The sequence below is a fragment of the Hylobates moloch genome, unplaced genomic scaffold (assembly GCF_009828535.3).
Source record: "Hylobates moloch isolate HMO894 unplaced genomic scaffold, HMol_V3 SCAFFOLD_22, whole genome shotgun sequence".
In the NCBI taxonomy this organism is placed as follows: Eukaryota; Metazoa; Chordata; class Mammalia; order Primates; family Hylobatidae; genus Hylobates; species Hylobates moloch.
This window is the reverse complement of record NW_026652297.1, coordinates 136,966-152,858: the sequence shown is the minus strand read 5'-3', so window position 1 is coordinate 152,858 and position 15,893 is coordinate 136,966. Positions and strand designations below refer to the sequence as shown.

Below are 15,893 nucleotides of genomic sequence, written 5' to 3'. Positions count from 1 at the left end.
GGAACACGCACGGGATTCGTAGAATATTCGACGGGGGCGGGGGATCGACTCTGATAAGATAATTCTGCGCTGCGTGGGGTGCCGAAGAGGGAGGAGACTGCACGTTCGGCTCCGGCCTCCTCCGCGCCGGGCTCGGCACCGATCCGCGAGGTTGGCCGAGGCAGGAGCCCCGCCCACCCCTTTAACAGGGACACTCCCCTTTAAGGCGGGCGCCCGCGCGCGCCCCGGCCCCGCCCTTCGGGGGCGCGCGCGGCGGCCGCGACGCCGGCTCCGCCGGGAGCGCACGTGCAGGCGCCGGGCGGAGGAGAGGGAGGCGGGAGCCGGGCCGCGGGAGGAGGGGAGGCGCCGGGGGCGCGCGCGCGCGCGCGCTGGGCGCTGCTGGGCTGCGGCGGCGGCGGCGGCGGCGGCGGTGGTTACTATGGCGGAGTCGACCGGAGCCTCCTCCTTCTTCTCCCTTGTTGTTCTCCTGCTCGCCGGCAGCGGCGGGTCCGGGCCCCGGGGGATCCAGGGTGAGTCCTGGGGCGGGGGGCGGGGGCCGCGATGGAGAGGGCCCGGCGAGGGCGAGGCCTCGAGCCGCGGCCGCTGGACTACAGCGCGCCCCCTCCCCATGCGCACAATATGGCCGGGTGGGGGGCGCACAGGAGTCGGGGTGACCCCCAGTCAGCTTCCCCGATCTCCGAGGCGCGGCCGCCCGGCGGCGACGGAGCTCACGCCGGGCCCCTGGGGACCCGAGCCCTGTTGCAGGCGGAACTGGATTCGGGCAGCTCTCAGGGGTCGCGCTCCCAGCGCCCTCATGTTCCATAGAGGGGAGTCTGAGCTTCCAGCCCCAAGATTTGGAGGTCCATGGTTTCTGCCCTTCACCGTGTCCAGGGGCGGGGGGCTTTCTTCCTTCCCTCCAGATGCTCCTGGGGGGCGTCTTTCTCCCGCCAAGATTGTGGGGTTCGGGCGGTGGGGTCTTAGCCTCTCCGAGGGATCCTGATGTTGAGAGCCCGCGCACCTCAGACTGTAGGGGAAGGGGTCTCTAACCCTTCCTTCAGGTCCTGCACTTGGCGTGTTTCTTCTCCTCCCTCCACTGCCTCCCTAATGTTCTGGGAAAGGGAGTCACATTTCCCCTTCACTCAATCCCTTGAGTTCAGTGGGGCAATCCCCCCTCCGCCCTCCGGCACTCATGCCCGGTGGAGGCTATTTGGAGGAAGTGGGACGTGGGACGAACAGGCCCCTAAACCTTTTTGGAGCCTGGCTTTGGAATCCCTAACCCTGTGGAAACGAGTTCCCCAAGGGTTGATCTGAATCTAGGTGTATTTGCTTTCCTCCTCGCCTCCCCCACCCTACCCCGGGGGGCCCATTCAGTTAATCACTTTGTGGATGCCTTTCAGGTGAAATCCTAGAACCTGTCTCCAACCCCCCAAGATTATTTAAAGATCCCACCACTGGACTGTATCCCCGGCCCTTGGTCAGTACTTATTTACCTTCCTACACGATGCCTCTTCCCAGCCCGCCCACCCTCACACACCCCTTACCTTCCAATCCCCACAGTCTGCATTTCGCCTTATACCACCCCCACTCTCCTCTCTCTAGAAGCGGGTACCTTTTTGCGGGACACTCCGCTGGCTGTGTTGTTTTTGAGGCTTTGGGGGCTAAGAGCAGATGAAACCCTAAAATATTTCATTTAAGAGAGTCGTGGCGAATGTGTTTTGGCCTTGGGGTAGCAGATGAAGGTTATATTTGGCAGTTACATTGAAGCGATTATTGACCCACAGATGGATCTGGGAGAGATGATCAGGATTGTATTGGCTCCCGAGGTACAAAGCCTGATGCTTTGACTTCTCAGCAGCCCCTAACCTTCCAGCAATGGGAGATAAAGTGTGTTCTGTGGCTCGCTTCTCTTACACTAAAAATAATGATTCTCAGGTGGGTTCAGTCGTCTTTAATAAACCAGACAGTCAAGAAAAGACAGCATGCCACTTTGGAGTCTCAAAAACAAGTTCATTATCTCCGGCTTTGATATTTGTTCCCAGTGGTGGAGCCTGTGCAGCGGGGTCTTTGTTCACGGGCTAATGCTTCTCCTAAGGAGCACCTCGTGTGTGTTCTTCGGCCTCACTGCTCTGTGGCTTAGGTATCTGTGCCGTGGGGTTTGAGAAACATGGTGAAGGTGTATGAACAGAGCTTGATATTTGTGGTGAGATAATGATTTGCATGAATAAGGATGTTCCTCGGGCCTTATTAAGGGCCATGTTTTTGGAATGTGTAACATAATGTTCTCTACTGGGTAGTAAGAAAAAAAAAAGGGAGATTGAACGTCTAGGCTTGTCATTTTGTGTGTGTATGTATAAATCTTTAAATCTTCATATAGGAATTTTTATCCTGCCCCTAATATATCCAGGATTTTTAACAGTCATTTCCCTGCTGATTTGATGTAGTGTTTGTGGGGTTTTTCTGGTTGTGAGCCTAGTTAAGAATGTTTGATAATCCAAGTGGTTCTGAATGGGGCAGAGTTCATTTTTTTGTAACCTTCCTAAAATGGATGTTTGTGGGGGTTAAGGTGGGTGGGTAGAATAGGGAGTTCGTTTCTTTTTTTGGTAAATTGGAAATTAGGTTGTGTGTCCAGCAAACATTCTCCAGGGCCTTTAAACTTCTTGGCCAGACACTACAGTTTTTTCCGGGACACGTCTAGTTGCCAATAGTGCATGCTATGGAGACCACTGCTGCGAAGGGCTTAAAGTAAAACGTCAGTTCTGGGAAAATAGAGGCTGTGGGATAACAAGAAGTTGATTTTTTTCCCCTCCCCTGCATTTCCTATGTAGTGACAGAGCCAGACAGCTCTGATGCCTGATACTTGGACATGATGTGCGGGCAGTAAGGGATAGGTGTTTCTATTAATTAATGAATTAACTAGGACTTAGTGAAAGGCCAGTGATAAGGAGAATGAGTTTCAGTTAGAAATAGCATCCGTTTGATAGGTGTACATGTTTTAAGGCCTGGCTTTGGAATTTTCACATTTAAAAATGTAAAATTGAGTTAGTAGCAGGAGAACATGACATTCATTTCTTAAGACAAAAGCAACAAGAGAGACATTTGACATTCTCATAGGAACATTTTGAAATTTTGTGAGCGGACTGAAAATCTAATTTCAAGCCAAGCCTTGTAATTTTGTTGAGTGGACATGGATTTTAAGTACAGTGGAAGTGCAGTCTTGTAGAGACCTCTGATTAGTTTTGTTTAAACAGCTCCTGGAACAGATGTGATAAAACATATTAAAATGGCTACTCTGGTTAAAGGTTAAAGCCAGATGGAGGGAGGAGGCTGGTTTTCATCCCTAGAACTTAGCTCCCTTACAAGTTGTCCTTGAACAAGTAACTTAACCTTTCTGTGACTGCCTCAGTTTTCCCTCTGTAAAATAAGGAAATATTTTGTGTCACTCTTATTGGGACATTTGTGAGACTGACTTACTGATAGCCAGTTGGCGGGGAGGTATTTTTAGACACAGTTTCTGACTTCAGTGAATAAGCAATGCTGGGTTACTTTTTTATCTTAAGGAGCAGAAAAACATACTCTGTGATTGATAGACGTACAGCATGTCACAGTATGGTTATTTTCTTTTTGTGCTTTTTTAGACCCCTTTCAGATTTCCTCAAGTTAATTTCTGTCTCTGGCAGGCTCTTACACTGTTGACTAGGCAGCATACCTGTGCTAATCAAAGACAGTCTGGAGGGAGTGACCTGCTTTAGGCTTTATTGGTTTGGCAACGTTTTAATTCTTACGCAACTCTGGGTATGTTTATGGCACTATGTAAATGTTACATAAGAACATGGAGGCTGAGAAGTGGCCAGAATGGTGACTGTGAACACAGGAAGGTTAGACTGAGGACTTTATCCAAAAGGACCTTGGGAATCTGCAATCAGTACAGGAAGAACCTGCACTTTATTTTCCTCTAAGAACCTTTTTAGATGATTATGTCTTTCAGGTGGACTGCTGTGTTATAAATAGGTTTATTCTCCACCGGTGAGCTAATTGTAACCTTGCTACCAAAATATGAATCAGTAAACGATGAGACGTGCTGCTTCTTCCAGCATGTCCTGTTGAAGCTGCTTGTTGCATTTTGGAACATGAGTTGAATTGGGTTGCAGTCTGTTCTCATAATAGCTGAGGAGCACAGGGTGTTGATGTGGAATGGAATTCTCAGTTCGTGGTGCTTTAGGTCATCTTAATTTTTGAAGGTTAAATTAGAATACTGAGGTAGCTCTTTATAATTTTGAAATCTTTATTGTTTACTGTTCAGTTTTTGTTCAGAGTAGCGGTGAACATTAATTCTGGGATCTCGCCTCTTTGTCTTCAGTTCTTGTGTTAGCTGTTGTAGGAGTTGGTGTAAGAGGGTCTTAATCGGCCGGGCACGGTGGCTCATGCCTGTAATCCCACCACTTTGGGAGGCCGAGGTGGGCGGATCACGAGGTCAGGAGAGCGAGACCATCCTGGCTAACATGATGAAACCCCGTCTTTACTAAAAATACAAAAAATTAGCTGGGTGTGGTGGCGAGCGCCTGTAGTCCCAGCTACTCAGGAGGCTGAGGCAGGAGAATGGCGTGAACTCGGGAGGCGGAGCTTGCAGTGAGCTGAGGTAGCGCCACTGCACTCCAGCCTGGGCGACAGAGCAAGATTCCGTCTAAAAAAAAAAAAAAGAGGGTCTTAATCTCATTTTCCTCTCTGTATTCATAAAAAGGGAATCCTAGAGTCCTTTCTCACCAGTGCTTCTGATGCTGGACATAACTGCAGGCAGCCACAGCCCATCAGTTCCACCTGGACTGGGAATGCGAGAACCTTTTAAGTCCAACTTGTATTTCTCTCATTCTGCAGGCACTGCCTCATGGCCAGGTTCAGATACCTGCTCTGAGTTTCTGTTCTTCTCAGTGTTTTACTCTCATGCAGGTTTAACCTGAGCTTTGGCTTCAGAGGCACCATTTCTGTCCATGTCTGCTCTCTCTCCTCTGTTATGGAGAAATTGTATGCTAAGCAAAAATATGATTTCAGAGAGTATCTTTCTTTCCTTTACTCTGTAGAGTTGCCATAGTTTGGTTTAGCTGTGAAGTTTCCATCCCAGGCAATCTTTATCTGCTCTCTAGGGTTCAGAGACAGTGCCACTTTAGGCAACTCTGGGCTTTTTGGTTTTCTTTAGTCTCCACCCAGTCTTAAGCCTGCATTTGTCTCCCTAAATATTTTGAATTTAGCATAATGAAAGTAACTGCCTTTCCCTTTAAACCATAACATCACCCCTAATATTTACACAGTTAACATATAGATTTCTTTATTCATTGGATTGGGTATGTGCCTGGAACAGTTTTTGGCATGGGGAAATAACAGAACAAGATGAACAAAAGTCCCTAAATCTCTGCTGTTATGGAACTTATAATTGCAATGGCTTAGACTGAAAATAAATAAGTAAACACAATTATCAGTCCATGAGTGCTGTGAAGCAAATAAAACAGGATGCTGTGCCATAGTGTGCCTGGAGCTGCCACTTCACTTCTTTCTCAGCTTCATTGTTTTATCTGTAAAATGGGACTAATACAGTCTTGTTATTTGTGGTAGTTCTATAAAGTTGAATTGTAGAACTGAATTACCAAATCTTCAACCATTGCTCCTAGGGGAAATACAGGGTTAGGTTCCTGCGAGCCTCTGGTCGCTTTTTCAACCTGTCAATACATAACCTTATTTTACGTGTTTCTTTTTTTTTTTTCTTTTTTTGAGACAAGGTCCTGCTCTGTTGCCCAGGTTAGAGTCCAGTGACATGATCTCACTCACTGCAGTTTCTTCCTCCCAGGCTCAAGCAATCCTCCCACCTCAGCCTCCTGAGTAGCTGAGACCTCAGGTGTACACCACCACACCTGGCTAATTTTTGTATTTATTTACTTTTTGGTAGAGACAGGGTTTCGACATGTTACCCAGGCTGGTCTTGAACTCCTGGGCTCAAGCAATCCACTCACCTGGGCCTCACCTGCTGAGATTACAGGTATGAGCCACTGAACCTGGCCTGTTTTATGTGTTTCTGTTTCTGTTTATTTTTATTTTTAATTTTTATTTTTTTGAGACAGTGTCCTGCTCTGTCACCCAGGCTGTATAGTACAAGAGTGCATCATAGGCCGGGCGCAGTGGCTCACGCCTGTAATGCCAGCACTCTGGGAGGCCGAGGCGGGTGGGTCATGAGGTCAGGAGTTCGAGACCAGCCTGACCAACATGGTGAGTGAAACCCCGTCTCTATTAAAAATACAAAAATTAGCCAGGCGTGGTAGTGTGCGCCTGTAATCCCAGCTACTCAGGAGGCTGAGGCAGGAGAATCACTTGAACCTGGGAGGCGGAGGTTGCAGTGAGCCGAGACTGCGCCACTGCACTCCAGCCTAGGTGACAGAGTGAGACTCCGTCAAAAAAAAAAAAAGAAAAAAAAAGCATCATAGCTCACTGCAGCCTGAAACTTCTGGGCTCAAGGAATCCTCCTTTGTCAGCCTCCTAAGTGGCTAGGAACACATGCACATGCCACCATACCCGGCTAATGTTTAAATTTTTTGTAGAGATGGGGTCTCACTTGTTGCCCAGGCTGATCTCAAATTCGTGGGCTCAAATTATCCTCCTGCCTTGGCCTCCCAAAGGGCTGGATTACAGGCCTGAGCTACCATGCCTGGCTTTGTTTCTGTTTAAAGACACCTCATTTAATACATATTGTTGGTTCATTAACATTGAACTTCACTGACAGCAGAACTATTAACTCATGCCTGAACCAAGCTTCTCTAACATGTATTTTCTCTGTGAGGCATATCACTATCTTCTTGCACCTAGGAACACTAGACAGCACTTCAGCACTACTTGTGGGGGACCATTTTATACAGCAAAATCATCAATGAAAAGCATGACACTAAATATACTGCAGAAAGGATAACTTGTTTACAGTATGCCAGCTGAAACAAGAAGGCAGGGTGTTGCCTTGTTTGACCTCAGTTGGGAACGCATGTGGGTGTTTCAAATGTTTCACTATTCTGTGCATGGCTGTCAGTGAGCAGGAAGGTACCATGAATGTTGATATTGGGGTTACAAATAAATTTGCATTAACCGTATTTTGTTAGAACTGTATACAAAAGTGGTATAAATAAAATTGTAGAATTTCACTAAACCAGAATTTTAATACATGTAGTTAGAAGTCCCATTTCCAGACTGCAAACTAAACATATGCATGTTGAGTACCTAGCATGGTGATCTAGGGCAGTGGTCCCCAATCTTTTTGACATCAGGGACTGGTTTCGTGGAAGATAATTTTCCCACAGGGGAAGTAGGGGCGATATGGTTTTGGGATGAAACTATTCCACCTGAGATCATCAAGCACATCAGGCCGAGGTGGGTGGATCACCTGAGGTCGGGAGTTCAAGACCAGCCTGGCTAACATGGTGAAACCCCATCTCTACTGAAAATAAAAAATTAGCCGGGCATGGTAGTGGCAGCATATGCCTGTAATCTCAGCTACTTGGGAGGCTGAGGCAGGAGAATAGCTTGAATCCGGGAGGCGGAGGTTGCAGTCGGCCGAGATCACGCCACTGCACTCCAGCCTGAGGAACAGAGTGAGACTCAAAAAAAAAAAGGATCATCAGGCACATCAGGCATGTTAGATTCTCATAAGGTGCATGCAAGCTGGATGCCTGGCATGTGCGGTGCACAGTGGGTTTCCCACTCCTGTGAGAATCTAATGCCGCCGCTGCTGTGACAGGAGGCAGAGCTCAGGTACCCGCCTGCCACTTACCTCCTGCTGTGTGGTCTGGTTCCTAACAGGCCGTGGACCAGTACCGGTCTGTGGCCCCAGGGGTTGGGGACCCCTGATCCAAAGGGTCCCTTGACACATATTTATTGAGCACCTGTCATAGACTAGGCATTGTTACAGCTGTTAGGGATACAGTAGTAAACCAAAGGAGACAAAATTGCCTTCTCTCAGCTTACCTTCTGCCAGGTGAGGTGGACAATAAACAAAAGTATGAAATGTAAGGCAGTTGTGCCTACCACAGTCCACCTTCTGCTCCTCACTCCCCCAAGATTCCCCATGTTTGGTGTACACACACCTGCTTCAGGTATTCAAATGCTAGTCTTTGTAGATAGAATTAAGGTCTCAATCAGTTGACCTTTAGCCATCTAAAGGAGGTTATCATGGTGGGTCTGTCCTGATTGAACTAGCCCTTTCAAAGCAGAGAGATTTCTCAGCTGATTGCACAAGAGGAAATCAGATGTTCCAGCTGGCTTGGAAGCAAGCAGACATCCATGTTGTGAACTGCCGATCCCAACAGCCACATGGCAAGGAACTGCAGGCAAACTCTAGGAGCTGAGAGTGGTTCCCAGCTGACAGCTAGGAGGAACGTGGGGACCTCAGTCCTTCATCTGCAAGGCAGTGGATCTTGCCAACAACCAGTAAGCTTGGAAGAGGACCCAATCCTAGATGAGAAGGCAACCCTAACTGGCACTGTCCATGCTGTGCCTGGACTTCTGACCTGTAGGAACTGTGAAATAGTAACTAGGTGGTGGTTTAAAAAATGTATGCATTGGGTGGGAGCAAGTCAAACGGTGATGGTGAAAATAGGTAAAGCGAGAGAGGGGAATAATGAGAAATACCCCAAGAAAGGCATGAGGGTACTTGAGACCTGGTGCCCAGCCATCCCATCACTCACATATAAAAATAAATCCTTTGACCACATGTGGCTTTCATCTGACTATAACTTTTTTCTAGATATTTGTGAGTGGAGGGGAGAGGGGATTGTGGATGCTTTGGAAATAAGTTTTTTAGGTGCTTGGGATGTTTGAGTTGAGGAATCTGGGAATTGAAGTAATTTCTGGGTTTTTGTTTTTTTTTCTTTTTTTTTGGTAGTAGAGGACTCACCTTTCCCCACATCCTTGTATATTGCCTTGGTATATGTTTGCATATTACCTGTAGAAGATTGAATTGTGATCAGTCAGTGTTCATTTCTGATATCCAGGATGTGCCTAGCACCAAGCTGAATGCTGAGAGGGATCCTGAGGAGAGAGTCTGTCCTTGCTCTTTAGAAGTTTACACACACAGACCGGCCACAGTGGCTCATGCCTGTAATCCCAACACTTTGGAGAATCAGGTGCAGGGGATCGCTTCAGTCCAGGAGTTTGAGACTAGCCTGGGCAATATAATGAGACCTCGTCTCTACAAAACATTTTTAAAAATTACAAGGGCTTGGTGGCGTGTGCCTGTGGTCCCAGCTACTTGGGAGGCTGAGGTGGGAGGATAGCTTGAGAACAGGAGGTTGAGGCTACAGCAAACCATGATTGCACCACTGCACTCCAGCCTGGGTGACAGAGTGAGATCCTGTCTCAAGAAAAAAAGTTTACACACAAATGGACTTTTTTTCTGCTTGTTGGAACTACCACAGACTATGAGGAGTTCAGGTGACAATTGTAATAAAAGCATCTGATTTGCTGAATGTTTACTATATACTAAAGTATTATGCTAAGCACCTGTGTTGTATCATTTACTCTATGTAGTTATTCTTTGAGAGGCTAGGGACTCTTATTCCCATTTTACAGATGAGAAAACTAGGGCATAGAGAAGTTAAGCAGTGGGTCCAAAGTCTATCCAAGTCCAAAACATGTGCTCTAAATATTGTACTGTACTATAAACTGTGAGTACTGTAAAAGTGACCTTCTAACCAGGCTCTCTGCCTTCAATCTCCCATTTGTTTTCCATCCTACGGCTAGATCTAACTTTGGAAATGCACCCTGTTTGTCTGATCTAGAGGTTGTGTGGCTTCTAGGATCAACTCTAGACCCCTTCGCTTAGCATTGCAATCAGTTTCATCTGGTCTTAGTCTCCCTGACTGTTCTTGTCTTTGGCTGGAACCTTGGCATTGTTGGAACTGTCAATTTACTGTGAACCCAGTATAGCTAATGTCTTTTCACAGCCCTTTGCCTTCCCTTTTCCTTTTCTCTGGAATGCTTCTCACTTCTAGCCAAACCCAGTGTCCCCCAGTGTGGACCGTCGTCCTCTTGTGTTCTCCTGGTCAGTGATTCCATCCTCTCTGCTTTTCCCCTCAGACTGTATTGGTAGTTGGAGTTGCACTGTTTATAGTTGTCTTCTCCTCCCACTCTCTGCCCAAAGAGTTGGTGCGGGGAGCTGGCTTATTCATTATATGGCTTTGGCCTGCACAGAGCCTTGCATGCTTTAAGTACTTAATAAGTTTGTTTAATTGAATTCATTCATTTCTTTTCCATCCTCAGTAAAATCCTAGGTAAATAATTCCAATTCTGTTTTGCTCTAATTTTATTATGATCTTGTATATATAGTATTTTAATCCTACTCAAAAAATGCTGCCACATTTGTGAGTGACTTGGAACATCATAATCTCTCTTTTTACCTCACCTCTTTCATCTCTGCTTGTCCTACCACCTACCCATTTTATTCCAGCCAAATGAACTTGATCTGTCAACCTCATTAGTTTTATTCTCAGTTTGACTGATTTCTTTTTTTCTTTTTCATTGTCCCAGTTGCCTGAAACAATCATTCCTATCCCTCTTCTCACTCAAAACTGTGACATACACTGTCTCCTCTCCATTCGTCCATATTATAATAAATAGGTCAGGAAGAAAATACCAGGGATAAATATCCTTCCCTGCTCTATTGAGCCAGAAGTATGTTTATTCAGACTCAACAAAGAAAACAGTGGTTTTACATGTTCATCATAAATTGAAATCAAAGGAGAAATGCAATTTCCTGATTGTCTAAATATGACAGCTGAGTCTGCACACATAGGTCCCAGGAACATTGGACACACTCCCTCATAATGAGGCCCACTCATTTCAGTCTTACCTTGACATTCTCCTGGGCAGCAGGTGGGCCCTTGCTAGATGTTCAGGTATTTACAGTCAGCCATAAATTAAGTTGCAATGACAGGTCTCCTTAGCATAAACATCAAACGTCTCTTCTGAGTGAGAACAAAGCTTTCATTCTCTGAGACTTAAGGTTGAACTTGTTTAAACAGCTCTCTAGGGCTGGGTTTGTCTCCAAGTAGAATGTCAGAAAGGCAGTTTGTAGAATGGATACAGTGTGGAGCTGGCTTTCCAAACACCTTTCTCTTATGCAAACCCCATTCCAAGACCTTTTCCCAGATTGGAATTAAATACCAAGCTTATCAAGTGTCTTATTGTTAAATCTGTGTTTCTCTCCACCCCCCACCATACAAATAGCTTCCTTTATTAAGTCAGTTATGTTTTTTCATAAGTGCTTTTTACCAGTACATTTTTTTTTGTTTTTTTCTTCTATATACCACCATTGGCACCTGTAAAATTTGACTTTATTATGGCTCGTGGGTACTTGAAAGCTTTTGGTTTTAATGTATTTTTAAAATCTAATTTTGATGATTGTAAAAGGTGAAAATGTAACTTGGGTCTTTTTTTCTTTTAACCAAATAGCATGTGATTGCTTTACTGCTGCGAGATTTTTCTATTTAGGCTTTGCTAGTGCAGAATCAGTTCCTAGTTATTGCCTTCCCACCCCCCAAGAAAGCCACACGTTGCCTCTATTTTGTGAACAGTTTAGTGCCAGACAGTTTTTAACCTGATTCAGATTTTCATAAACATTTTGGCAGTTGTCTAGATCAGTAGCTATTAACAATTGTCTTTCTTTTTAAGACAGTGGAACTCTTAAAAATGAAAATATAGAAATGTTTATAAAGTGAGTAAAAGCTGAGCAACTCTGGCAGAGGCCCCTCTGCCCCTGAAATTATTAGGCTGAGATCTGTTGAGTGAGGTTTATTGAGCACAGTGCTATTTGCCAGGTGCTGTACTAGATACCAGTGAGAAACTGTTGAAAAGGACACTGGTTTCCTCTTTGTGAGTTCAGAGATTCTTGGACACGGTGGAGAGTCTAGAGATTCAGGAAGAAGACAGTTTGAAAAACACTGTAGTTTTTTTTGTTTTTGTTATTGAGATTATATTGTATATTGTTTGGCAAATAGGGATTTATGGTAGTAGCTTTAAATTGTAGCAAAATATGTATAACATAAAATGTGCTATTTTAATTGTACAATTTAGTAGTGTTAAGTACCTTCATAATGTGCAAACCATCACCACTATTTTTTAATTTTTATTTTAATTATTTATTTATTTTTTGAGACAAAGTCTTGCTCCGTCACCCAGGCTGGAGTGCCATAGCATGGATCTCGGCTTATTGCAACCTCTGCCTCCCAGGTTCAAGCGATTCTCCTGTCTCAACCTTCTGAGTAGCTGGGATTACAGGCATGCGCCACCACACCCAGTTAATTTTTTGTATTTTCAGTAGAGACGGGGTTTCACCATGTTGGCCAGGCTGGTTTCGAACTCCTGACTGTAAGTGGTCCACCCACCTCAGCCTCCCAAAGTGCTGGGATTATAGCATGAGTCACCACGCCTGGCCGACATTTCATATGCATAGAATCTTAATATGTGGCTTCTTTCATGTAATATAATGTTTTCGAGTTTCATCTATATTATAGCATGTATCAATAGTTTCTTTTCATGGCTGAATAATATTCCATCATAAATATACCACATTTTGTTCATTCATCATTTGATGGACATTTGGGTGGTTTCCACCTTTTGGCTATTGTGAATAGTACTGTTGAGAATATTCATGTACAAGTCTGTTTAAACATTTGTCTCAGTTATTTTGTGTATATGCCTTGAGTAGAATTGCTCGGTTATAGGGTAATTCTAGGTTTAACTTATTAAGGAACCATCAAACTTTTTTCCACAGCAGTTGTACCCTTTTATGTCCCAGCAATGCACCAAGGGTTCCAGTTTCTCTAAATCTTCACCAACACTTATTAAATTTCTTTTTCATATTGTTATGGCCTTCCTAGTGGGTATGAAGTAGTATCTCATTATGGTTTTGACTCGCATTTGAATTTGCAATACATTAGAGATGATGTTGAACATCTTTTCATGTGTTTGCAGGCCATTTGTATATCTTTGGAGAAATGTCTGTTCAGGTCTTTTTCCAGTTTTGTTGGTTTTTTTAAAATTATGTTTTTTAGAGAAGGGGTCTTGCTCTGTCACCCAGGCTGGAGTGCAGTGGTGTATTCTTAGCTCATGGCAGCCTTGAACTCCTGGGCTTAAGAGATCTTCTTGCCTCAGACTCCTGAATAGTTGGGACCGCAGGCATGCACCACTTTGCGTGGCTCCTGTTCAGTTTTTAATTGGGTTGTTGTTGAGTTTGAAAAGTTTTTTATATATTCTGGATTCTAGACCATTTTCAGATATATGATTTGCATATATTTTCTCCTGTCCATTGTCTTTTCACTCTTTTGATATTGCCCTTTGATACACAAAGGTTTTTAATTTTGATGAAGTCCAGTTTATCCATTTTACTTTTGTTGCTTGTGCTTTGGTGTCGTATCTGACAGACCATTGCCAAATCCAAGTTCCTGAAGTTTTACCCCTCTTCTGAGAGTTTTAGAAGTTTAAGTTTTAGTTGATATATTTAGGTCTTTGATCTATTTTGAGTTAATTTTTGCACATGGTGTTAGGTAAGGGTCTGACTTCATTCTTTTGCATGTGGTTATCCATTTGTTCATCACCATTTTTTGAAGAGACTTTTCCTCCCCCCTGTATGTTCTAAGCACTCTTGTTGAAAATCAGTTAATCATAGATGTATGGGTTTATTTCTGGATTCTCAATTCTGTTCTGTTGGTTTGTATGTCTATACTTAGCACCATTCTGTTTGATAACTGTAGCTTTGTTGTAAGCTTGAAATCAAGAAGTATGAGTCCTCCAACTTTATTTTTTTTTCTCCCAAGATTGTTTGGACTATTCAGGGTCACTTGCAATTCCATATGAATTTTGGGATTGGCTTTTTCATTTCTGGAAAAAAAAACAAAAGGCCACTGAGATTCTGATAGGGATTGTATTGAATCTCATCTGATGTATATAATTTATATATAATATATGATCATATATTTACTGTACATTATGTGTAATTTAATTTATGTTGGTGGACAAGTTCGGTTCTCAGTTTTTCAGTATCAATTTGCAAAAAAAATTCCTCTTGAAAAATAGTATGCCTAAGAAACCCTGGAGGAATATACATCAAACATGTATTAGTAATTATCTCTGGGGCAGGAATTAGAGGGGCTCTCAACCTCTACATTATATATTTCTGTGGTGGTTGAAGTTCTTTGTAAACAAGGAAACATGGATTAATTTGGTAAGCAGGGGGAAAAAAGGTAGTAAAGATAAAGTATATTTTAAAAAACCCTTATATATGGTATTCATAATAGCACAACATTTATGGTTTTGGACCCCCCCACCAAGTAGAATTCCTCAAAATGAAATATTAGAATTGAAATGCTTAGTAGCAAGTAAGAGCTTTGATGTATTTGATTCAGTGTCAGCAGCTGGGTGGGAAGACAACCAGTAGGTTGGAGATGTTAGAGTACAGACCTGTGGGGAGGATGTGGCTGCATCAAAGCACAATGGGAGGTAGAAGCTTTACTGGATAAAGACAGTACCATGTGAGATCGCTCAGCGAGGTCCTTTCCTTATATAGATGGTATAGTTGGGCTAAGAGAGATACCATGCAGACCATCCGACTGGGATAATGAGCTTGGAGAAGCCACAGAATTAGGCCGGACGTCAGTGATTAGAGACTGATTATCCAAACACGAACAAGAGAGGAATATAGCAGTTTTGGTTAAGAACCCATCCTTAGGATACGCAGTCTTAGAACTACTTAAGGAAATACACTGAATTTGATCTTGCATATTGGATGAAATCGATTACAAAGTAAATTTCAAGTAGTCTGGAAGAGGGAATACTTAGTCTTTTCTAGACTAAAGATGTGTGTGTGTGTGTGTGCGCCAAAATCTGTGTAGCTAATGGTGTTGGGTTGAGGAGGGGAGTGTGGAGATAGAGGGAATGCCTACACAGGACCTGGAAAAGTAGAAGAGGAAAACACTACTAAAAAAAAAAAGAAAAGAAAAAAGAATTAACATCACAAAAAGAGACAACTGGAAGTTCTGTGCCTTTGCAAGGGATGGTAGGGATGGTATTCATCACTTGTTAGTATTCTAGCCAGAAATTTGAGCCTGAATCAGATCAAACCTCTAACTCTAGCTAATAGCTTATAGAAAATACAGAGGAGAGAGGAACATGTTAAATGACACCTTGGAGAGTCAACCCAAAAAATCCAGAATATGGGAAGCTGCAGGACAAATGGCCTAGATTCTTCAACAGATAACTTGCAAGGAAAAATAACAGCGCAAGGGGGAACCTATAGATTAAAAACGGTTTTAGGAGATCTCTTAGCTGAGTGCAGTGGAAGAACCTCATTTAGATCTGGATTTTCATTTTATTTTATTTTTGAGGCGGAGTCTAGCTTTGTCTCCCAGGCTGGAGTGCAGTGATGCAGTCACAGCTCACTTTAGCTTCAATCTCCCGGGCTCAAGCAATCCTTCCACCTCAGCCTCCTGAAGAGCTGGGACGACAGGCGTGTGCCACCACACCTAGCTGATATTTTTACTTTTTGTAGAGACAGGGTCTCGCTATGTTGCCCAGACTGATCTCAAACTGAGCTCAAGAGATCCTCCCACCTCAGCCTCTCAAAGTGCGGAGATTACAGGTGTGAGCCACCATGCCCTTCCTGGATCTGGATTTGAGCCAGTTGTTAATTTTTTCAAGATAATAAAGGATTTTTGAACACTGACTGGATATTTGATTATATTAAGGCTATTGTCCGTTATTTTAGGTATGATAATAATATTGTGGTAAACTGCAATTTAAAATATAACTTGCGGAAGATTGCAATATCAATGACAAAAAATTAAAGGCACTTAAAAATATTAAAGGTGGTGTGGTGGCTTGAACCCAGGAGGTAA

The 15,893-nt window shown here is 43.9% G+C and overlaps 1 protein-coding gene across 9 annotated transcripts in view; it reads left to right on the top strand.

Annotated features, from left to right (window-relative positions):
- The first annotated feature begins 310 nt into the window (after positions 1-310).
- The window catches only part of ACVR1B (activin A receptor type 1B), a 53,970-nt gene continuing 38,387 nt past the window's right edge, over positions 311-15,893 (top strand). For 5 of the 9 annotated variants that reach the window (XR_009211577.1, XR_004246166.2, XR_004246168.2 and 2 more), the window contains exon 1: positions 318-509. Coding sequence is in view for 4 of the 9 variants with exons in the window: in XM_058433400.1 (XP_058289383.1) it covers positions 419-509 (91 nt within the window). In the remaining 5 variants the exon portion in view is untranslated. Of the gene's footprint in view, positions 510-1,438; positions 1,454-15,893 lie in introns of those variants that run through there. The other 4 variants (XM_032143515.2, XM_058433399.1, XM_032143514.2 and 1 more) reach the window with 4 other exon arrangements.